Below are 23,738 nucleotides of genomic sequence, written 5' to 3'. Positions count from 1 at the left end.
TAAACTTCCCTTGCCATCCATCCCCAAATGTTCTCAATGGGATTTAGATCAGGAGAACACGCAGGATGGTCCAAAAGAGCAACGTTATTCTCCTAGAAGAAGTCCTTCGTCAGGCGGGCGTTGTGAATTGCAGCGTTGTCCTGTTGAAAGACCCAGTCATTACCGCACAGACGGGGGCCCTCAGTCAAGAGGGATGCCCGCTGCAACATGTCCACATAGCCAGTCGCCGTTTGACACCCCTGGACAACCTGAAGCTCGATTTTCCCATTGAAGGAAAAAGCACCCCAAACCTCAGCAACCAAAATAAATTTGGTTGCTGAGGGGTTATCCACCCTGAAAAAACATGCTTTATCTAACAAAGTTAGAAACATTACAGGAGTCTATGGTATACTTTACAGACACATGAAAGCAACGAAAGAGCAGGTTCATGCCCAACTTGCCACTTACTTGAAACTAGGGATGAAACGATTACCGGTTTAACGGTAAACCATGGTAAAATTCCTGACAGTTATTATTACCGAACAGCGTGTAAACTGAAGCTCTCAGTGTTAGCTGCTCTTGTAAAAATGCTGCACATTGTTCTGTTGCTGTGTGCGTCGTGTGTCGGCAGTCTATTCGTCCACTGCACATGAGAACTAGTTACGCAGTTTAGTCAACCAACCAGCATATCTACAAACGCTACAGACTCCTCTGTATTTATGTCAGCTGTTGGACTCACTGCAGTTTCTATCACAAGACTTTTTTGTTTTCATGTAACTGTCCACGTGTATTACCTATAAATTATAAAATAAAAATCTTGATAATGCACACTTAGATGATATTCATATGTTTACAAAAGGTATTTGCTGTTATTTTATTTTTTATGTGAACAAAATGGCAATTGTATTTGTAGTTTTCAATATAAAACTTGTTGAAATGGTTTCAGTGTGTGTATCAGTCCATTTAAATTTTTTTTGGCACATTTTTACAATACCGTGATAATACTGATAACCGTGATCATTTTGGTCACTATAATCGTGATATGAAATTTTCACACCGTTTCATCTCTACTTGAAACCATACAGGGCATCAAAAACGTCTACATTGTTTTGGCTTTTCCCCTTCTGCACTTAGTATGTGAATGTGCCTGTGACCTTTCCTTCCCTGTAGGGAGATAGGCCTCTCGTCTGGGAGATACTGGTGATAATTTAAAGCAGACACACACTAGAGAGACTGAACTGTTTGTCACTACAACACAACACTGCCTTGTTTGCAATAATGAGTACCAGATTGCATCTACCATGTGTGTATCTGAGCCTATGCATAGATGCATGTGTATGTGCTTGTGTACGTGTACGTGTAAGAACCCCTATACTATTAAAATGTTCGTGAGGGGACTTTCTCCACCCCAGTGTTACCCCACCTCCATCCACCCGCCCGCCCACGCACGCACGCGCTCTTCAAACAAACACATTATTCATTCCGTGTTTTTTGAAGTGTCTATGGGATGGTAGGGAACAAACCAGACCCTGAAAGCTCACTGAGTCAACTCGCTGACTGAGTAACTTGAATGGACTGAACCTAACCATCATTTATCCATCTATCAACCAATACAATCAATCAATGATAAACTCATACCTATTATTTCTTTTTAAAAAATAGCATGCAACATGCTTGTTCAGCACAAAACATACTCACTCAAATTATTATTCAAAAAACCTTTAGCTTAATATGTTGACATCTAGACATATTGGACACATGTAATGAACAGTGTAAGGTGACCTTACCTTACTATAAAAGAATAAAGTTTTTTCCAGTGACTGAGGAAGACTGAATGAGGCAACACTTGATCCAAGTTCACCTTCAATGGTCATACTGCAGCAGATGGCTCATCAGCAACAAGCTGATGATGGTACCCCACTGTGCATGTGTTTCTATGTTTGAGCATTTATGCATGTGTAGCTGTTGCACTCTATCCTCAATGTGACATCAAATACTGGACATTCTGAACACAGAAAACGCGCCTTTTACTTCTGCTACGTCACATTGCAATCTAGCTCTTACTTTCCTATGTCTGCCCCCCCCCCCCCAATCTTCCCACTTTTCTGTCTGTCCTTGAGGGGAGTTTCAACTGAGCAGAAAGTTTGTGATGATAAACAGAAATTGGCTTGGTGTTGCTGTCACAGACCGGCTGTGTGTACACCTGGCCTCGACAGCCTGGACACCGACAGGAGGTGAGGGTGTAGATGCAGAGGAGAGGAGGACACCGAGAAAGAGAGGAAATTAAATGAGAAAAAATTAAGGTGAGAAAGAATATGTAGAGAGAAGGAAGGGATAGAAGAAAGCAGACAAGCAACCTTAAATGACTTTTATTCTTGGGAAAGTAATCAGATACTTTTCGAAGGGAAAATGGGGAAAGTTAGTAAACACACTTACTTGTTGTTGACATGGCATGTGTTTCAGTTATCTCTGAAGATATTGAATATAACCATTTTGTTAAATTTCTATTTTCTGGCTGCAACGTGACACTTAGTCTACACTGCAGGGACTGCCAGGGTCTTTGTCAGAATAAAAATCAGTGGATTTAGAGCCAAGGTTTTCAGATGTAAAGTTCTCATTAGGCCAGATTAATCTTCCTCTGAGTCATACAGAGTTTGGCCTCTAACCAAGGTCTTGGAGGGCAGCGCTCTGACTGTAACCATCTCTATGAAATCCAGTGTGACTCTATAAGTGTGTGTGAACGGCAGTATAGAACAAAAGCAGGCTGTGTTAGGTCGCAGCCTGGCTGCTGGGATGTGGTCTTGTGTTAATGTGTTCAATGTTAACTTTTAAAGAGAGAAACCTAAAAATAGTAGTCACAGCCACAGCACATAGACCGAGTTAGACACAAAAAGACACACATAGGCCAGGGATTTAAAATAAGCAAATTAGTTTATACACACACACACACACACACACACACCAACACATGAGTGTTTGAGGGGAACTCATGTCCAGACAGAGCGAGCTGGCTTGGTTGCCCTCAGTTTCTCAGGGACACACACACACATAAGCAGACAGAAGAGATGTTATCAGCCCAGTGCAATCACTTGTGATTTACCACAGAAAAGAAAATATATTTATATCAATGCATTTTCCCCCCCATCAGATAAGAGTATCAATTTGGCAACTTAAATTAATCTGAAGTTCATTTACCAACGAAATTTGTTTTGAATTTTGCTTGGCATGCATGTCAAGTCTTCCAAATACAAAGCTTACAGGTCTAACCGGGTTTATGTTGAAACAAACACAGTCAGCAAACACCGCTAACACCCACAAACACTTGCACGGACACACACTGCATGCGCACGTACTCAAGTGCAAAGAGGATTCTCTCAAAAGGTGTTTGGCCTATTGTCCTCACATACAAACATACTCATTCTTACTCTCTCTCTGTGTCTGATCCTTTTTGTTCCACACACACACAAAAAAAACATACACTCATACATTTGTCTTCCTTAACTCCATGACAAGGGCATTTTGGAGGCCAACTGTGAAATTGCAACGTCAATGTGCAGATGTTCGTATTAAAGCAGGTGGTTGGAACCTGCGCCTAAATCGTTCAGAGACACTTCCTCCTTGTTAATGTATTTTATAGTGCAAACTGAATGGCGAGGCAAGTGAGTCTGCCATTGTGATGTCACAAAAGAGTTCGACCCATAAATTCCAGCCCAGCACTAAAACAGCCTGAGAAGTCATTATGTACATTTTTGTCTATCTAAATTATTCTCTACATGTGCTGTGTATTTGCACACGAGGGTGTGTAAGCTTGAATTAGTCCGTGAGTCTATGCGTGAGTCTGCGTATTTGACCTATTAACTGATTTAATTGTTGGTTCCAGTGATCTGTAAGATTCCCAGAATGGGGTCAGGGCAAACAGAAGAGAATAGAGGGTGGATTGAAAGGCACGGAGCTTGTTCGGGGATGTGATCTGGGGCTGGGCTGGACAGCGCACAGGAAATGTATATGGTCAGGTTGGTCTTGGACAAACTGGAAAAGAGAGGATAGAGCCCTTTCAGAAAGGGCATTGAGAAAGTGGGTTAGTTCAGCATCTAAGACTGCACTGTCGCAAAGGCCAAGCCATGAACTGACAGGGGCAAAGAGGAAAAGGCCTGATTCTTCTTTTTTTCCATGGAGCTGTATGGGGGTCTGTCCAAGGCAGAGCACACAGAGTGTTCTTAGAGAAATTTGCAAAATACAAATTCAAGTCTGTTCCAGAAAAGTCTTGAGCTCAGTGCATTCCAAGTTGGTTTTTTGAAAACCAAAGTGTCCATGATCATTTAGCAGAAAATGTCACTTTTGTCTTGGAGCCTGTCAAGTAAAAGAACATCTTCATTCAGGTAAAACAGGCTGGATTAGAGGTACTGTGAATAGCTCAAATGAAAAAGGGCATGATAGAACCTCGTTGTCTACTTATTTCAGACTCTGCAAATGGATCACTCCTTTACTTTAATCAAAACAGGGCTGATGTGTGCTAGTTCACAGTAATTATGTGGCCCAGCGTCACTCAGTAAAAACGGATGAGAGAGAGAGAACAGAGCCTTCATTGAGAAACAACCAGGGCATGCATATGCACACACTCACACACACATACAAGAATAAAGATGTGTAGCATGTGCTTGACTGTATTTATACACATGCACCCAGAAGCTCAAACCCCTGCACATATATCACAATCGACACAGTGCTCTGGATGACATAGACCCTTATTAATGTGCAGCATTTGGGCCCCTCAGAGTCATTCAGACTCACCACAGAGATCTACAGTATATAGTTCATATTTACACTCATTACTGCCCCTCAATCTCCAATTTAGATTTGATGGACTCCACTGTTTCACACCCACACTTCTTGAACTGGCAGCTTTGTGTGCACTTTAATTAACCTAAATTTTTGTCAAGCACACTGTAGCTGTAACCTAGCTTGGAATAATTTTTTAAGCATCAACTACCAAGACTTAAAAGTGGTGTGATATCATCTAAATATGTCATCTGTGCCTGTAACAGTGACAGGCATAGATAACAGTTTTGACAGCTTCTGCCCTGCATTAGCAGAGGCACCAAGTGCATTGCCAGATGACTGGAAAGAGTAGAAGGTAAATCTTAAACTTAAACTTTATTTGTCCCCGTAGGGCAATTGGTTCTGCAGCAAGACATAGACACAGGACAGACACAGATACAAGACCAAAATACATAAAATACTAAAATGTTACAAATCTTTAGAGACAGCTGGGGTTTACAACCCCACTCAACCTGAATACCTGCTGAACCCAACAACACAGCATGACCAGCAATGTCTACAATATGCATTTAATCTGCTGTTTTGGAGATTGTTTCAGAGATATTTTATTTTATAACGCATAAGAAATACACCGCAGATAGTTAGAAAGGAAGAACATACACCAACCCTCTAGATTGGAAGTTATTTTCGGGTGCTGAACTCATTGTAGGCACACAAGGGCCCCAGTGGAACTAAGCTAATCCATAAGGAGGGGCGGCAGTGATGTTAATGGGAGAGGTTATACAATGGGCTGAAGCTAGGCAGTGTATAGAGGTCGGGAAAAAAGACGTAGCACAGTCACTTTGTCAAAACGTGAAGCAAGCTGGCAAATAGGGAGCAAATAAAGTATACCTGTATAACAGTATGGTGAAATCAACAGTGGATTATTTTACTGGATCAATTATTTTGTGCCGACTCCAATATTCTCAGTATGGACCATTAAAGGGGTAATTAGGAAGTATGGCTTGACAACAGCAATTACTGTAATCATGACAACGCGACTGCAATAATGACAATAGCCGGCATCTTTCATACAGACAGGAAGCGTGTGAGAACTGGTTTATTGTATGTTTAAAGGCTTAACAATACTGCAGTAGACGTCAACATCAAGACAATAAGATGCCTGACTTGTAAACCAAGGGAAACATGTAAAAACATATTTCAAAGGAATATTCATGTTGACCTTTGGGATATTACCTTACATAGGTAAAAGTCTTAAGTCTTTTAATTTGATGCGTTGTTGTTGAAATCGTTCTGCTACAAATACTGTTTATTGTCCATGTAAGGGAAATTTTTACAAAGCTAACTGCAAATAAAATAAAAACAATATGTGACCATGTACAGAGGGGAGAACAAGTATTTGATACACTGCTGATTTTGCAGGTTTTCCTACTTACAAAGCATGTAGAGGTCTGTAATTTTTATCATAGGTACACTTCAACTGTGAGAGACGGAATCTTAAACAAAAATCCAGAAAATCACACTGTATGATTTTTAAATAATTAATTTGCATTTTATTGCATGACGTAAGTATTTGATACATCAGAAAAGCAGAACTTAATATTTGGTACAGAAACCTTTGTTTGCAATTACAGAGATCATACGTTTCCTGTAGTTCTTGACCAGGTTTGTGCATACTGCAGCAGGGATTTTGGCCCACTCCTCCATACAGACCTTCTCAAGATCCATGCTTTGTAAGTAGGAAAACCTGCAAAATCAGCAGTGTATCAAATACTTGTTCTCCCCACTGTATATACAATCCGAGTGTTAAGGGTTGTTGAATGATTAATTATTCTAGGTCAAAATAATCTGAATAACTGGAGATGTGACTGGAGGAGTCAAGTAATTATCAGCTCTAAAAACATATTTGTACAACTTAATAACCTCTTTAGGTCCAAAACAGGCTTCTACATGCTAGCTCTGTAGCAGTATAGACAGTAGCTCTGTCTATTTCATCTCTACAGAGTCAGACGTGTCCAAACAGACTCAACGCTGGAGCTGCTGACAGAGCCACAGGGATTAATATATACACAGACACACTGACATATTGCACATGTGCGTGCACGCACGCACGCACACACACACGCGCACGACAGTGTCCAGACAGCTGCCAACCAACATGTGACACAGACTTGGTTCTTTTTATAACCATGAACAAACTATTATGCTATAGATGGGGTGACAAATTCTGTGTTGTGTTCGTGCGTATGTGTTTTTGAACATGGAATAATGAGGAAAGGGACAGAGACGTATAATTTACCCATCCTCATAATGTTTCATATACATGTTACACATTCTGAATGTTACTCGTGTTAATTGTGCACTACGTATTGCATCACAATTCATTGTACAAGCTCTCTGTGGGCCACGACTCAACACCTTGTTTTTTTTCCCTAGGACTCTGGGATTTAAAGATGGGTCAATGGAAGACTCAAACAAGCCATCTAATTATGTCTTAAAACTGGTAAAATGTGCTCTATGTAAACCTAATGAGACCGTAAGGATGCTAAGCAGTCTTCCTACAGGTGTCCAGACATCCTTTATCAAAGTTAATAGCGCTTGAGAAGAAAATTTTATGCAATTCATCTCTGTTTTTAGTCCAACAATATGCAATTCTTAGAAAGGGTCAACATGGTGTTATTTGAATGTCTGCTGTCCTTGTCTGCTGTCTGTTGTATGCAATGATCTCATCTCTCTGTGCAGCCTAGTTGCTGTCAGCTGTTTCACCGTGGCTGACTCGGAAGAAATGTCACTACTCACCCACTCTGTCACTCTCACACGCACTCGGTGAATGAAATACCACTAGCACTGGTGTACTGTATGAACACAGAAACACACACTACAAAAAGGCGCACACACACAGAAACTGACACATACACAGGTCCATTGTACACAGCAGGAAACTATGACGAAATTATAACTTGACACGAAACAGAGGGGATCTACATGGAAAATGAACTGGAGCTGGATGAATAAAGAGGGAGGATTATTCTTTTGCCCTCTCTCTGTTCGTCTGCCCTTGATCTCTCTTTATCTCTCTTTTCATGATTCAATAGGGCTTTGTCTCATTCTTCACCAATGACCAGTGCAGTTGCAAGTTTTCAGAGAGAGGGAATTTGGATCAGATCGCCTGGTTTTGTCTCGGATGACAGCCGAAAGAGACCTTAAATGAAGCTCACGGAATACCAAGTTTCTGATTGGTCTGGCTTTACGCAATTGAAGTAAAAAATAATAGGTCTGTTTGTTTTGCCTGTAAACTGAATTCTTTAAAGTGTCTTGCATGTTCTCTTGATAACTTTTGAGTACAACAGGTTGTACAAGATAAGTATAATAACTTATAGCAAAGACAACAGGAGTACTTTTGACATCTACCTAAGGTTGTACACTGTACTTTTCACCGGGTCCATCTTCAAATGTTTTGTTAACCAAACCTAGTAGGAGTGGGGAAAAAACAATTAGATCTTAGATACGATTAGATAGACACCATTCTCTCTTAAGCACTGAGCACTGATGCAAAAAGCGACTTCATTAGAGTTCAGAGGGCCTTCCACGGGTGGATATTTTTATATACTGCACTGAAGTCACATTTTGGGGTCAGTGATAATGAAGTAAGGAGATTACTGACAGAATGTGACGTGAATCAATGTGAGCCATTTTGCTCATTAACTTGTTTAGTATAACAAAGATTAATTAACTGATTCCAACAAGTACATTCTGCTTGAAGCACCTCTTTATTCTCCTTACCGATAAAAGCTTTACTCTGTGCATCATTAATAGAATAGAATATACTTTATTGTCCCCTAGGGGAAATTTGTCATAGACTCAAAAGTGCATACGTTGTGCATAGTAGTTGCTGCCCTTACAGACAATAAATACACGTAAAATACAAATAACAGCTGAAGACGTACACGTAGGCTATATACACACTCATGACATCCAATAAAAGATTAAAACAAATAATAAAATAAAATACAAAAAACAACAAGAAGAACACCAAGTTATTGCACGCTTCCCAGGTCTCAGCGTACAGATCTATTTCAAATTTTGATGGAGGTGGGTATGAAAGAGTATTTAAAACGGTTCAATTTGGTTTTTGGGATTCTGTACCTTCTGCCAGAAGGCAAGAGCTCATATTCCGTTTGAAAGATGGGATGGGTCCAACAGTACTCTCCGCGCCTGCCTGAGTACAGACTGCTCATAGATGGACTGCAGTCTTTACCAGGCGCTGCAACTTTGATTTGGACTGTGTGGAGAGATTGCTGAACCACGCTGTCATCCCATACCTGACGACACTCTCCATCACTGCCTGATAAAATAAAAACATGATGTTCTGGCTGACACCAAACACCCTCAGTCTGCGTAAAAAAAATACAGCCTTAGCTTTAAACGTGAACATACATAGTCTACATGATCACTCCAGCTTAAGAGGTTATCCGGGTGGATACCCAGATACCTATAAGAAGTGGCCTGTTTGATCTCCTCCCTGTGAATGGACAGTTGGGTATGATCCACCACCGACCGAGGGTCAAACACCCTCTCCTCAGTATTTTTAGTGTTAATGGTGAGATAGTTCTTGTCACACCACTGAACAAATTTATTAACCTCTGTGAAGTACACTGACGGGTCTGAGTTCTGGTGAAGCAGGCTAAGAATGGCAGTGTTGTCAGAAATTTACAAAACGGGTTGCGCGGGAGACTATTGGTGCAGTCGTTTGTGTAAAGTGTGAACAGGACCGGTGAGCTTACACAGCCCTGAGGTGCACCTGTACTGATGTATTTGGATTCTGAAAGTGAGTCGTTAATCCTGACATTTTGGATTCTGTTAAAAAAAACATTCATCTCAGTCATTTTCTGTAAGAGCTGATGAGGCTGTAATGTATTAAAAGCAGAACTAAAATCAATGAACAAAAGGCATGCATGGGCCTTGGGATCCTCCAGATGCTTAAGAGTTAGGTGGATGATGCTATTAATTGCATCCTCTTTACTCCTCCCCTGCCTATCAGCAATCTAGAGTGGATCTAGTTCAGGATTGACTTCAGATTTCAGTACGGATACCACGTATTTTTCAAAGCATTTCATGACAACAGAAGCCACCGGTCTATAATAATTTCTTTCTGTAGGACAGGGTTTCTTTGGAATGGGAATTATGGTAGATTTTTCCCCAGAGGGCAGGAACCAGATGGGAATCTGCAGACCTCTGATACACAGGGCACCACGCTGGGGTTAGCTCTGCAGCTAAGGTCTTTAGGAGAAAAGCAGTGATGCCATCAGGGCCTGCAGATTTCTTTTTGCATATGTGGCTGAAAAAGTGACTTTGGGGGGGGGTCAACTACTAACCTTGAACAGGGGTCAGTTGTAAATGACTGTAGTACATTATTGCATTCCAAAGACTAGTCCTGTGTATCAAACCTGAGAAAGAAATCATTAAGTTTGTTTGCTTTACTCAGCTCATCATATGTTATGAAGCCCTTTCTATGTGTTGTCATGTTTGTAACAGCTTTCATGGAGACCCAGAGTTTTTAAGAGTCCATAGAAGCAAAATTCTGTTCTATGACATCCCTGTGTTTCCTTCCTCCCTTAACGACTGATTAAGATCCCTTAGAACTGATTTCAACCCCATCCTATCATGATTCCTAAAAGCCATTTCTTTCCCGGATGATACAGTCCTTTAACTCTCTGGTGATGTATGGCTTATTGTTAGGATAGATTGTAATAACCTTCTTGGTGGGCACACAATCCTCACAGAATTTAATATACTCTTTAATAGTGTCAGTGGCTTCATTGATACCCAAACAAGCCCTTCAGTGTCTCTATACGGTCTTTAGACCATACAGTCACTGTCTTAGTTAATGGTTTACTGCTCTTTAAAACAGTCTTATAGGTGGGTATCAGATGGACAGTATTATGGTCTGAGTTTGACAAAGGGGGCTTTGGACTGGCCCTGTATGCATTTCTTATATTACCATAACATTTGTCCAGCACTCTATTGTCTCGAGTGCCACACTTGGCATATTGTTCAAATCCAGGAAGAGACAGTTCCAGTTTACAGTGGTTAAAATCTCCAAGAATAAAGACCGGGATTCCCGGAGTGCGTTGCAGTTGATTGCGGACACACACAAGTTTGGCAAGTTTGGCAAAATTACAATATTGCCAAACTTGGGAGATAAAAGGGTCTTAGAGAAATGCACAGCAATTCAATATCAGGGCTGCACACAATCTCTCTCACAGAATAGTTCCTGCACCAGCTGTCACTCACAAACACGCAGATACCTCCCCCTTGACTTTTGCCCGAAGTTTCATCCCTGTCTGCACGGACAAGGGAGAAACCCTCTTGCTTGATCTAGGAGTTGGAGATGTCTTCGTGGAGCCAAGTCTTAGTGAATACCAGCTAGCCCGCCTCGCGGTATTCAAAACATACCCTCATGTTGGTACGGAGCTCCTCCATTTTGCTCCTAAAAGAGCGAACGTTGCTCAGGATCATGCCGGGCAGTGGAGGTCTACTGCCTCTCCGGCGGAGACGCTGTCGGGTCCTCCCACTTCGGCCTCTCTTCCGTAGTTTTCTGGGAGACGGCAGGATTTTAAATGCTTCGGGCAGGTTGAAAAAAAATCTGCGGGCGGCGATGTTCCTGTGTAGTGGAGAGACAACAGCATGTCTCTGGAGTAGATGAGTGGTAGCACACCCTCCAAGTGTGGAAAAGTTTGACACATCCTCAGAAGCTGCCAGACAATCAGTGCCAGTAATAGTCCTTATATATCCTTAAATAATGCCCTGCTGCTCCTCTTTACCCTCGTACACAATCAATAAAACCACAGTAAACAAGTAAAAACAATAAATTAATAAAAACAGCAGCAGCACACGAGTCTGGGTCGCCAGCAGAGCAGCGCCACCGGAAGTGAAGAAATGTATTGTTATGGATAGTCTCAGATTCTGCGTATAAAATGTTAAACATCAAGGTAAATGCTTAACTATTGTGTGTCCATTTTAGAATCTAACTAAGCCTATGTGCGTCTGGGGCCATAATAGTTCTGTGATCAAATCATAGCACCATAAACTTAAATCTAATTGAATCGTGAGATTCCCTGCCTTATTGCTTGGGGTATCACATTTTTCCTTTCAGCAAATTCACAAACACCTCTTGTTTGCCAGTCTCCTGGACATCGTTTCATGTGGCCTGATGTCTGACTTCCATCAAGTCAGACCCAAAACATGTTTAATCATTAAGGTTTAATCACATGAGTTTAAACAGAACCATCAGACCTATTAGTGCAAACATTGTTACACTGCTTCAAGGCAGAAGCAACTCTGTGGGTGTGTGATGTTCGTGCTAACAGGGAAACGTTTGTGGGCAGGTTCAAGTTAATTTATAGGAAAGACGCAAGTGTGAAGGGTGAGAAAGATACAGCAACAGAGAGTAAATAAGGGCAAAGAAAGAAAAGGAAGGAAAGACAGGGCTGCAGAAAGTGGCAGACTAAGATAAAAGGAGCAAGAGAGGGTATACAAATTATTATGTTTAAATTCAGTTAATGAATGAGCTGATTAGTGTAAAGACAGCAAACAAACATCATTTAAACACACTCGAGGATGTGGACTAATCTTCTGTTACCAGAATCGCTATAGGCAAGACAATTTGAACAACTTATTAATGAGTAAACGAAACAGGGGTTATTTAAACATTTAGGAAAGATCTTTGTTGTCGACATGACACAGTGACACGCAACACTAAGCAAACAAATAAAATGGTTTCTAAACCCATTCTAGTCTCCCAGGAATTTTTTACATTAAGGTGATATTTTGGTTTGTCCCACATTACAGCATAAACATTAGTCAGGGGCTTTAAATTATTAATTTAAAAAAGTTTGCAATATACCAGTGCCAAAAGTGTACTCAGGTAACTTATTGACCATCTCCCTGTTGACAGACAAAGCCAGCCACTCAGTGTTTTAGAACATGCTAAAAAAAATAAATAAAACCCTGTCTGATCCATTTTGAAAATACATTGAGAAGCCAGAGCGAAACTGTCCATACTCAGCACCTACAGCTAAAATAAACAAAGCTGCAAAGACAAAAAAGGAAGGCAGTAAACAAACAACTGGATGACCAAATGTACAAAAGGGAAATGACTAAGAAGATCAGGAAAAGGGCTGTTTCATCAGTTAAAATTTCTCGGGCAACATATAAACACAAACTATGTAGACACACTGTGCGGACACGCAAAAGGCATATTGAAAACAAGTAAAGGGGAGATACCAAAGCACACTTCAATGTACTTTATCAGACTGAGACAACAAAGCAAAGTAAGCCCCTTATGAATGGAGGTGGTTTTGGCTAATCCTCTTGTCTGTGTGTGTGGCTGTGAATGTACACCTTTGAATCTGTAGAGGTGTGTGAGCATCTATGTGGCTGTGAGCGCATAGCTCTCTGATCATGTGCAATATCATACAAACTGTACATTTTTATATGTATGTGAGTGTGTTCTACAAAAAGCAAGCAGATCCAGTCAAATTCAAATCAGCTTTATTGGCATGAATGTATAACAACAATATTGCCAAAGCTACAAATAAATTACATAAGAACAATTCATTTCATACATTTCATTAAACAAGTAAATAAAACAGTAAACACTGTGTTTGTGTGTGTTAATAATGGATCCAGTCTCTTGCTGTGTCTGTGTCCACTGTAGGCTCCAACAGACTATGAATAATATAGCACAATAGAGGAAAAGAAAGGCTTTGTCTGGAAACTTATGCTTTCTTTCTTTTATTCAAACTTTCTCCACTTGGCATTCCAGTTATTCTATTTCACTCAACTCTAAACTAGTAAGCCGGACTTTACCTTTACTTGAAAATAAAAAGAAGAATATGCGCATTTCTCATTGTGAGTTTACTTTGTTAATACACATGAATTCTTGAATCCTAATCCTCGTTTCTTTTGTAACCCTAACTATGCTCTAATTGGATCAGGTCTATGATGTGAATCATTTGAATACATCTGGTTCCCATACAGCAGTTAAAATAAATCACTTAAACAAACACAGAAACACACACAGCATGCAAGAGCTGATAATTATGTCAAGCTACAGTCTTACACCGGACTAATTCCAAAATTCGGTCAAAGGTTTTTACTACACCACAGTGATTAGCTCATGCAATGAGCATTTACTGATGTTTAAAGTGGAAGATTGTTTCACAAACCAGTGTGTTATTCATAAAACTTCAGCTATATTGCTGACACACAAGTTTACACCTACATCAACAGAAACATTTTAATAATAAAAACACTTGCATTGATGTTAAGATTATAATAACTTTGTTGTGGTGTATTTGTGTGTGTAATTTTCTGTAATTCAATATCAAAAATATCCAGGTTACAACAGTGTTTGAATATAACTATGCAGCTGCTGGGCAGGTCAAGTATAAAACATGGGTAGTCACCGTGACGTCACCCATATGTTTCTGAAGAGGGACTGTGAAGCTCAGTGTGGTGGCTCCGGCCGTTGCCATCTTGGCAGTGCCTGACTCCGGCTAATCCAAAAATAGGCAAAGAGGTGAAGCATGGGTGGAGCTAGCAGACAGCTAGTGGCTAGCCACCTGCAATGGCAAGTTGCTTGAGCAGGCCTGAGAGAGCTACTCCAACAGACTGTCAACACTGATAATGACACTGTGCAAGTTAATTTCTAATTTGACAACAGTGGGGCTAATTTGTTTTGCCAGGAAGATATGAAAGAAAGCTGTGAATAGGTCATAGTTGGTGCAATCAGAGAGATTTTTAAATGGAAAAAGGTCAGCATCTGTGCATAACGTGTTTTCCTGGTATTTTAGTGTGGCTGAACTTAATTAAATCATTAAGGTATTTCGGAAAGGCGATTTTATTTGAAAATCTTAAACCCGCCTTTCACATATTTAACCTATGACAACAACTGAACAACTACAATGCTGAGATAAACAGATCACTACTCAAGTTTTGATATACTGTGAAGCCAAAATTGATTTGTTTTTGTTTTCTTTTAAACCAGTGAGGAAAATAACCTTCAGACTTTCATCAGTAACCCAGTTAGACTCTATTCTTGAAGAAACATTCTGATGTTTTTAACAAATAAAAAAAACATAATCCTGTATTCAGCAGGTATTCAGGACTGGAAATGTATTCCAAGGACTGGAGTGAAAACATCTTATGCACTGTTGGTATCAAGACAGACTGTCAAATTCATGTCTTGCTTTGGGGTTAGCTGTGTCAGAATTACATTTCTGAAATCAGTAGTTAATCATGTCCAGGTTTTCTATCTACATAAGGAATTGAGTTATATGAAAATGGACTGGTCCTTAAATGGGAGATTTATTTTTAAAACAATATAAAATGTCTGGCATATGCATTTTCACATATAAATATATCAACAAAGATGCATTTGTTAATACTAAATTGCAGTCCGAGATTAAAGTTTAGGAAAGGCTAATTCCTGAACGTGTCCTTTAATCTTCTGATCATGCTGCTTCAGTGATAACACCGATAAATGAGTCCCAGTGTAGCTTTCATCCAAACACCCATTAAAACAACTGCTGTCACCTGTCAAAGTCTGCTGAGTCTAAAGATCAGCCCTTTAATTTTGAGATCACTGGCAGTATCTGCAAGACTATACAACACTACAGCCATTTGCAAAGGCGTCTGAAAGCCTTGTTCTCCTGATTAAGAGACTTACTTTGTGCACCTATATTTTTATTATTGTTATAATTATATAACATAGTAGGTTGTCTCTATGCTGTGGTGGTAGGGAGTAGAAGGGCTATTTCTCTTTTTACTTTAGACACACACACCCACACACACCCACACACACCCACCCACACACCCACACACACACCCCTGATTTCCAACTATTACCATGGTGATTGCTATAGGCAGAAGGTTAGGACTTGAAGGTGGACAAGAAGATGGAGGGGAGATGGTAAGAATGAAGGCAAGAAGTCATTATCTATGTTTAATGTGGCTTCAGCAGCATCTGGCTAATTATGATGAGCAAACAGAAAATTACGTGTTTGTCCATCTCTATTTTCTCTGACCTAGACACAAAACCATGCAGATGCTCTTTAAAATCAAAGTCACTGTGGCAAGCACACACAGAGACACACACAGGCTCTGTAGGTGAACAATACAGTAAGCTGATAGCTTCACCAAGTACAGCGACTCCTAAAGGCCCATTCCATGTACATAGCAACTGTTTGGTTTGGTGACAAATGAGTCCTCAGTAAATTATACTCCAGAGATCAAGTTTTTCCAAGAAATCTTTCTTATACTGTGGCCTGAACCAAAAATATATCCATTTATTCATGCCTCTGAGCTACCAGAAAACATGGCAAACCACAAAAACCATATTGCTAGTATCTTTAAAGTTAACTTTAAAGATAATGAGAAAACCTTTCTTTCAGACTCACTCTCCTGCCTTCTAGCAGCTGTTCAATGTGCTGGGTTCAGAGGCACTTTAATTAGCTCAATACAGCAACAAAAAAGGCAAACAAACAAATACAAATCTAAACTTCATTCTAACGTTGCTCTCTCTCCAACACAGGGTCATTAAAGAAGCTATCAGCTGCTATCAAAGCTCTCTAGAGCATGCCCAATTCAAAAAGTCTTTAATCACTGTGGAGAAAAAAATTAATAAAAAATTCAAACAACCCTATCTGCAAGACACCATTAGCTAGAGAAGGTGTGTGTGTGTCTGTGCCCACATGTGTGTATATGATGGGAACACAGTTAGATCTCTTATAGTGTCCATTAAAAGAGTAACCCAAATGTGTATTTTCTCCAGATATCTAAGCTACTGCAAAAAAACAATCAGGCTGAATGGTGTCATGAGCACCAAACTAGTCTAAGAGCTTTTTAAATTCCATTAGTTAAAGATAAAGAATAATACAGATAAGAAGATAAATTATATTCATATCAAAAGCTATTTGCTAAATAATCCTGTCAAAGAATTCATAAGTATGAAAAAATGTGGTGCCCTTACAGCGTGCCTCACCAGTCTGAGGTGCAGGGTTTTATATAAACCTGTTAAGAATGTGATATATACAACTGGACCCTTAATGGAAAATGTGGTCTGTAGTCCTGGTAATCAAGACTTATTATATAACCTGGTGCGATTGTCATGCTTGCCTCTTTGCTGAAGAGCTCAGGTGTACAATGAAACCTGAGCAACAGAGCACAAAAATGATATGGGTGTTACGTGATACTTCTAACCTGAGTGGGGGAGGGGGTGATGAAAGTGTAGATGAAGGATGACGCAATGCTCTTCAGCTGAATCTAACTCCTTCATGACAAACATTTACACTCTGAGTTAGACGGTGAAAGAGGGAGAGCGACAGAGACAGTATGCTCCCCCATTGCTCTCTCTCTTTGGCTAAACCCTCCCTCTCTGCAGTATGTGAGGTGATGAATGTGTGTCTGTCTCAGTTCCTATTAATAGTATGGAGCTGGTCTGGAGGTGTCAAAGCAAGGGAGGGATGAGATCTCTCACTCTCTCCTTCCCTCTCATGCACATACAGAGTTGAAGCAGACTCTACCACAGAGTCCAGATGTAGCAGAGGTGGAGTATAGGTGGTGGTGGGGTTGGACAAAAAGCAGGGGAAAAGAGTGGTAGAGGCCAAAGACAAAGCCACCAACAGAACTTCATACAGCATACTGACGGATTTTCTACCCATAAGATAAAGCAAACAACCCACAGCACCCCTCGGCACAGTGGGGTTAAAGACTGGACTCGCACAGTAGGGCTACACAGACAAACACACTGACACATAGATGCCTAGACACACATACTGTTTAACAGTGAGTTCACTGATTAAACCCTCTCACAGCACTGTGCTAAAACATAGGGGCCATCAGGGCTGAAAAAGACACTAATTCCTATAAGGGATGAGGGATAGGTTTGCTGCAGAAGACCAGTGTTCATACATTCAAGCCCCTAAATCTGCGTGGAATTCCTACCTCGCGAGTTGGTAGCCAGGTCGGCTACTTTCTGAAAGGCATCCAGGAAAGCAGCCACAGCAACTACCGTTGCCCTAGGAAAAAAGAGGAAGACAGAGGTTTAGTAATAACACACTTGACTGAAAAAATATACATTACGATGTTATACAAAAATTAAAAAACGGCACTTGCTGATCAACTGCAGTAATTACATACGAGCATTGGCAGGCAAAGGCATAAACTGATCAGATGAAGAAAAAAACATATCAAATATTCTTCTCGGAAGCTCTGGAAGGTAGAAGAAAAAAAAACATTTGCAGGTGCATTTGTGCATATCCCTGATGATTTTAAAGTATGTATGATAGTGTCTATACTGTAAGGATGTGTGTAAGTTAAAACTTGCCCTGCTGTGTGAGGAATGTCTATGTGATTACTTTGAGACCACTGAAATCTGTCCGGCTCTGCAGAGCAGCTCTTGAGCTGAGTTTGCCACACTTACAGGTCAACGAAAGGATCAATGTGGGATCGACCCCGTTCAGCTTGAAAATGGAAAAGGGTTTACCAAGTATTTACAAATTGCAGTATAAAATACTGCTTATACAAAATAGACTGATGAAAGGGCAAAAAAACACACTGTCATAAAAAAGTGGTGGGAGCCTGGAGTAAGATTACTTTCCGTTTTACTCATTACAGACACCATCTTGTTGGTATCCAGACTGATTGTTTGTCTGGCTGCCTGACTGACCAGTCGCCTTGTTTGCTGGCAACAGGCGGCCTCCTTGGCAGGTCGGCTGACTGGTTAACTGGCAAATACTGACTCGCCTACTTCAGGAACAACAGACTTCTCATGATTAAGATCACAGGTTTGGAGATGAAAGGCTTTTGGTGCACGTGCACATGTGATATCTGATCTCCTCAACTGAGACAAGACTATCAGTCATCCACGCTTAAAAAGATTTCCTGAAATTTTCCAGGACACGTTCAGCCACAAGAGTGTTTGTTGGTGGTAAGCAGCACACTGGCTGTAACTCGGGACAGACTGGGCCTCTTTCAGACTTGTGCGTTTGGTTTGAAATGCCGTTTCACAGATATTTCCTGAGCTGACTGGTGGCTGTGTGTGACGCTGGCACCGATCACCACAATACGCTTACCTTACTACACGTGTCTTTCTGTTGTGCATATTTCCTGTCCATTACTGTGCATTCAGACCAAACGCGAATTTAATCCACGCAATGCTTTCCTCCCGGCAATGTCCAGTTTTGTCCGTTTTTTATATAAATATGAAGTAGTGCCAAATGACGCTAACAACACTGGAACCGGATGTGCACGGAATCTAGCTGCTGAGAAGCTCGAGTGAAGATAAATCAACGTTGTAATCCCAAAAACTAAAGTAAAAAGCTAATTTAATAAAAGCAGTTTACTCCAAGCTCCTCCCTCGAGCAAACGGCGTAGTTGTCCGAGCATAATCCAGTCCGACCACGGGTGTTTATTTGTCCAAAAGCTGGAGCGCTGATCCCTGCTCCTCTATCACAAGTTTAGCAGCTCTTAGCCGGCCTGCAGATTTTCAATCGCCCGCTCTGCCTGGCCCTCTCCATGCAACGCTCTGAAGCTGTCAGTGACGTACGGACAATCTCAACGTTGATAGGCTATTGCGACTCAGCGTCATGCGAATTTCTTGCTTGAGTTTAAAATATTCAACTCACGCGAATTCCTTCGCGTCGCCGGCACTGCCCCCATTTGCACCGTCGATAGGAAATTGCGGCTCTACGCGTCTTTGCATTAACTTTGCATATAAACTCACCGCCCTGAACTCTCGCTTCGCTTTTGGTCTGAAAGCACCATTAAAGTGGCGGATTGCCTGACGATTTCATCCACCACCAAGTTACCTGCGGGTGGCGGGTGCTACTTTCATTCGCTGTGCGCACCTACGTTTCTGTAGTGTCAGCTTCTGCCAAGCTTAACGCCAAGTCAAGGTACAGCGTAATGTGCGAAGTTGATGCTTCCTGCATGTCATGTTACCAAAGCATACCAAGTATGTGTTGTCATATCGCAAATGGAATTAATGGTTCAGCCCTAGCTTAGAGTATGATCTAAATGTGGAGTTGTACGGTATATTGAAAAGGTCTTAACCGTCTTAGGACTGTTAAAGTTGTTAGTTGTTTAATCAAGTTACAGTTAACATCTCTCAGGGGCCTCCTACAAGCTTCACAGAAAAAGAAAACAGAACACAGCTGATCATCTGACTTAGTTACAAGCCTAAATATTCTTCTACATTCAAGTTGACAGCCAAGCCTTAGCATTCAGTCAATGATGGAACAGACACTCCCTTTATCACTCAAAATATGAATGTAAGTTTGGCTAATAAGGGCTGTGTTGTTGCAGATCTGACTGGATGATCCAAGGGTGTGTTCTGAAAATGGAAAAAGAAACATACACACAGGCCCACACAGATTCCTTTCTAAATAAAGTCCAGTGCGGGCACCAGGACACCCTCCAACTGATATATGCGTCCAGTAATGTACACACTGCTGTATGGATCATAATTTACATGTAATTGCTGCAAAGTCTTGTTCAGTCAAGTTTAACCCTCCAAATCCAAACCAGGTTTGTGTGGGAAGTGGTTTTAACTGAAGCCTGCTTTTACCATTAGTGGCTCAAGTACACTGAAGTACAATGTGCAGTAGTTAACAATTAGTAGCCATGATCATCTGATAAGATGATCATGGCTACTAATTTCAAGAGAAATGACAAACTATTGTACTGGTTTATCTATTCACTACATTTTCAACTCCTATCAGTACAAGCTTTGGAGGCAGATCTTACAGTCGCCATTACAGGGAAAAATCATAGTTTTATATGCAGCATTGAACCAATTTAATATTTTAAATTTTCTGGCTCGATCAACAGTGAAATTAGGTAACTTCTCAAAAAATAAAGGAATACTACATTGCAAAATGTAGAATAATCAGAGTTTAATTTCAGCTCTGACAGTCAGCCAAAAAGCCTCAAGACTTTTGTGGCTATAAGAATAAATAAAATAAAAACATTGCTGCTACAAACCTTCAGCTTTGCTCAGTACTCCAACAATGACCTGACTGCTACCATTGGCCTAAAAATCTGCAAATGCCCCTGTCCTGGAGTCAAGACAAACGAATTTAACATATCTATTCCAAAAGGCCTTGGCCAAGCCAATCTAAACTCCCAATGGATCCTTGCGTAGTACAGCAGAGTGCTCTTTCTGACAATGATACATTCAGCACTGCTGCCCACATCTATTCTTAGTTCAACAGAAACTGGAATGTGACTGTAGTAAATCTGAATCATAGTTGCGTTTAACTTCAGACACAATGTACCAACTACAATCGTGAACAAGATCGTACTTTGAGTGTGCTCTTAAAAGATTTTTTAATATGTGTACTGCATCTGTCTGTTGATCTACAAATCCATCTACTAGTAGTGTCTAAACATTGAGCCCAAATATGTTTTATAACCATACAGTTCATAGACTGAATTTGAAGTTTTGAGGTGGTCTGTTTCTTCCTAAAATGAACTTAAGACCAGAAGGAGGGAGGCCTGTGTGTGAGTCTAGTTCTGACACAGCTGCATCAACCATGACCCACTAAAAAGACCAAACACTGACAAGTTAAAAGAGGACTGTGATTACAAATCAGCCAGCCTATATTCCACCCTGCCCTCTTTCTTCAAAGCTGTGTTCTGTGCACATGAATTTAGAGTATATGTGTATATACGTGCGCGTATGTGTGTATGTGTGATGGCTGCTCAAAACCAGAGTGGGCATAGGGAAAAACACCATATTTGGACCAAAAAAATGACAGAACAGCCCAACACTGTAATTGGTTGATTTCCTAGTTGCTTTGTGAGAGGGGAGCAGAGGGTCTAAATTACAGAGTAGTCTGCCTTAAGACGTCATTACACACACAGACATATGCCGTTACCACTGCTGGCTAGTCACTTATCCAGGCCAAGGAGGGGAGGTGGGTGTGTGTGTTTTTTTTTACTGTGTATATGTGTTCTTATATGTAACCCAGTCCCTAAACAGATTACAGAGGTCCTTGGACGGAATCGGGGGGGTAGGGGTTATGCTATAGTTCAAGGGGCTAGTTTAGCCAAATTTGTAGTGGCTGGAGACAGGCTTTAAAGCAGACAAAAAAAGGCCTTATTTATAGGTCACCACGAGCGAACACAGATAGCACACTCTTATTAGTGCTCCAACAGCACGGGGCATCGTTACAGCCAGCCATATGCCACAACCACTGCAGCCCGGAGCAGGGCATGGGCAAAGTTTAACCAACTCATTGTGTAAAAAGGAGGAATTTATCTTTTCTGGGGGCATCAATAGACTAGTCCTGAAAGAACAAGAAAGTGGTATAATTCCATAAAAGGGCCAATGATCATACATTATAACATCTCTTCTTAGTAGGTTCAACTCACCTTTTCACCAGTAAAATGACTTGTTGATTTGTATTTTTATTTTTGGCCCGCAGTCCAGACATACAGATTTCCTACTGCTGAACAGTCATTAACGACAAGGCCACAAATACTCCCCTGAGCTTTAGCATGGCCAGGTCACATATTTAACCCCTGAATGATGGAGACACTTGAATAACATATCACCACTAATCAGCCTTAATACTGAGAAAATGGAAGAATGGGACACTGAGTGGCCCCTGGAAAGTATTGTTAAGTCCCTGAGCCTTTATACAAGTGTCAGCATTAGTCTGTCTCAGGACACGTGGACACTTAAATGCTTAGAGAACTGCCATGTACTGTTAATCAACGAATAATTTAGACCCCAGGATATCCATATTTACAGTACTTGCTGGACAATGAGCTTTTATTTCAGCTGTCATAAGTTGTTTGTCTCCTGGCACGTGGCCACTTAAAACCAACTAGGAGAGGTGGCTGGGATTGGCATCTATTGTTAGCAGGAAACTTGGAATCATTTTGGCAGGAGGTGTGTAAATTTACAGCAGAAGAAACACAAATTAAATAAGGCTTAAAGAAGACTAAGTGGGGAAGAAGGACAAATAATGACCCTTAGACAGTGTTGTTAAGAGATTTGGCTTTTATGTAAACTGTCATTGCTTGTTAGTCTGAGGACAAGTGGCTACTTAAAAGATCTTTGGAAGGGAAGTGACACTGACATGTAAAGTAGAAGCTGAGATAAAGTACAACATCAGTTAATAAAATAAGACTTTTTTTAGTGTATAAAGTCAACATGGGATATTAGAGATGTTATGCAACAATCGCGGTGGTGTTTCCCTGGTTTCTACTCTAAAACCTAAATTTCTATGTGCATCTTTAGTCAAGTTTCCATCCATATTTTGCACAAATTATCACATAATTTCCAGAAAATCTGCTAAATAAAATGCAGATTAATGCATACTACTACCCACTATTGATGTGCATTTTGCTTCCACTCAGGTACCTAAACATTTTTGCAATGTATCGACTTTTTTCACATTTCCACCCAAGTTTTTCTATATGTGTAGCTTGAAACTGCACTAACACAGGTGGATTTCCATCAGCTTACGTAAATTAACTGAAATCACTACGCCAAGAGCTAGCGTATAATTTATCAGTCAAACACACGGAACATACGTGCACACAAACATGCGTTCACCTGAGCTGCGACTGCAGTTTCCCGGCCTTGGTGATAAAGTCCTCCCAAATAGGGTAGCTGCTCTGTGGGACGAAAAGAGACACAAACATGATTGACACAATCATCAGAACAGGTTTCAGTTTTCCCACAGTTACATAACAGTTCAAACCAACATAAGGCCACCCTGATGCCTCGCCTCACCCTCAGGGCTAAACAAAACTAACCAAGGCTGAGACATTCCCATACATGTAACCCAGTTACAGTCCGTCACCCCCCAAAATGACGTTTTTCCATCTTGCTGCCAATGGGACCTTAGGGAATCTGGGAAATTAAGCTCTATGTTTAGCAGGATTGTTTGCAAATGAAAAGC

At 40.7% G+C, this 23,738-nt stretch overlaps 1 protein-coding gene across 4 annotated transcripts in view; it reads right to left on the bottom strand.

Moving 5' to 3' along the window:
* The window catches only part of LOC123967622 (protein MTSS 1-like), a 57,608-nt gene that overhangs the window by 31,766 nt on the left and 2,104 nt on the right, over nucleotides 1-23,738 (bottom strand). For all 4 annotated transcript variants that reach the window (XM_046043774.1, XM_046043772.1, XM_046043776.1 and 1 more), the window contains exons 2-3: nucleotides 23,390-23,451; nucleotides 17,767-17,840 (exon numbers count right to left, since the gene is read on the bottom strand). In XM_046043774.1, the coding sequence (XP_045899730.1) occupies nucleotides 17,767-17,840; nucleotides 23,390-23,451 (136 nt within the window). The remainder of the gene's footprint in view (nucleotides 1-17,766; nucleotides 17,841-23,389; nucleotides 23,452-23,738) is intronic.

Source organism: Micropterus dolomieu, linkage group LG03 (assembly GCF_021292245.1).
Source record: "Micropterus dolomieu isolate WLL.071019.BEF.003 ecotype Adirondacks linkage group LG03, ASM2129224v1, whole genome shotgun sequence".
NCBI classification, from domain to species: Eukaryota; Metazoa; Chordata; class Actinopteri; order Centrarchiformes; family Centrarchidae; genus Micropterus; species Micropterus dolomieu.
The sequence above is the reverse complement of the archived record's forward strand: the minus strand, read 5'-3'. Positions and strand labels throughout refer to the sequence as shown.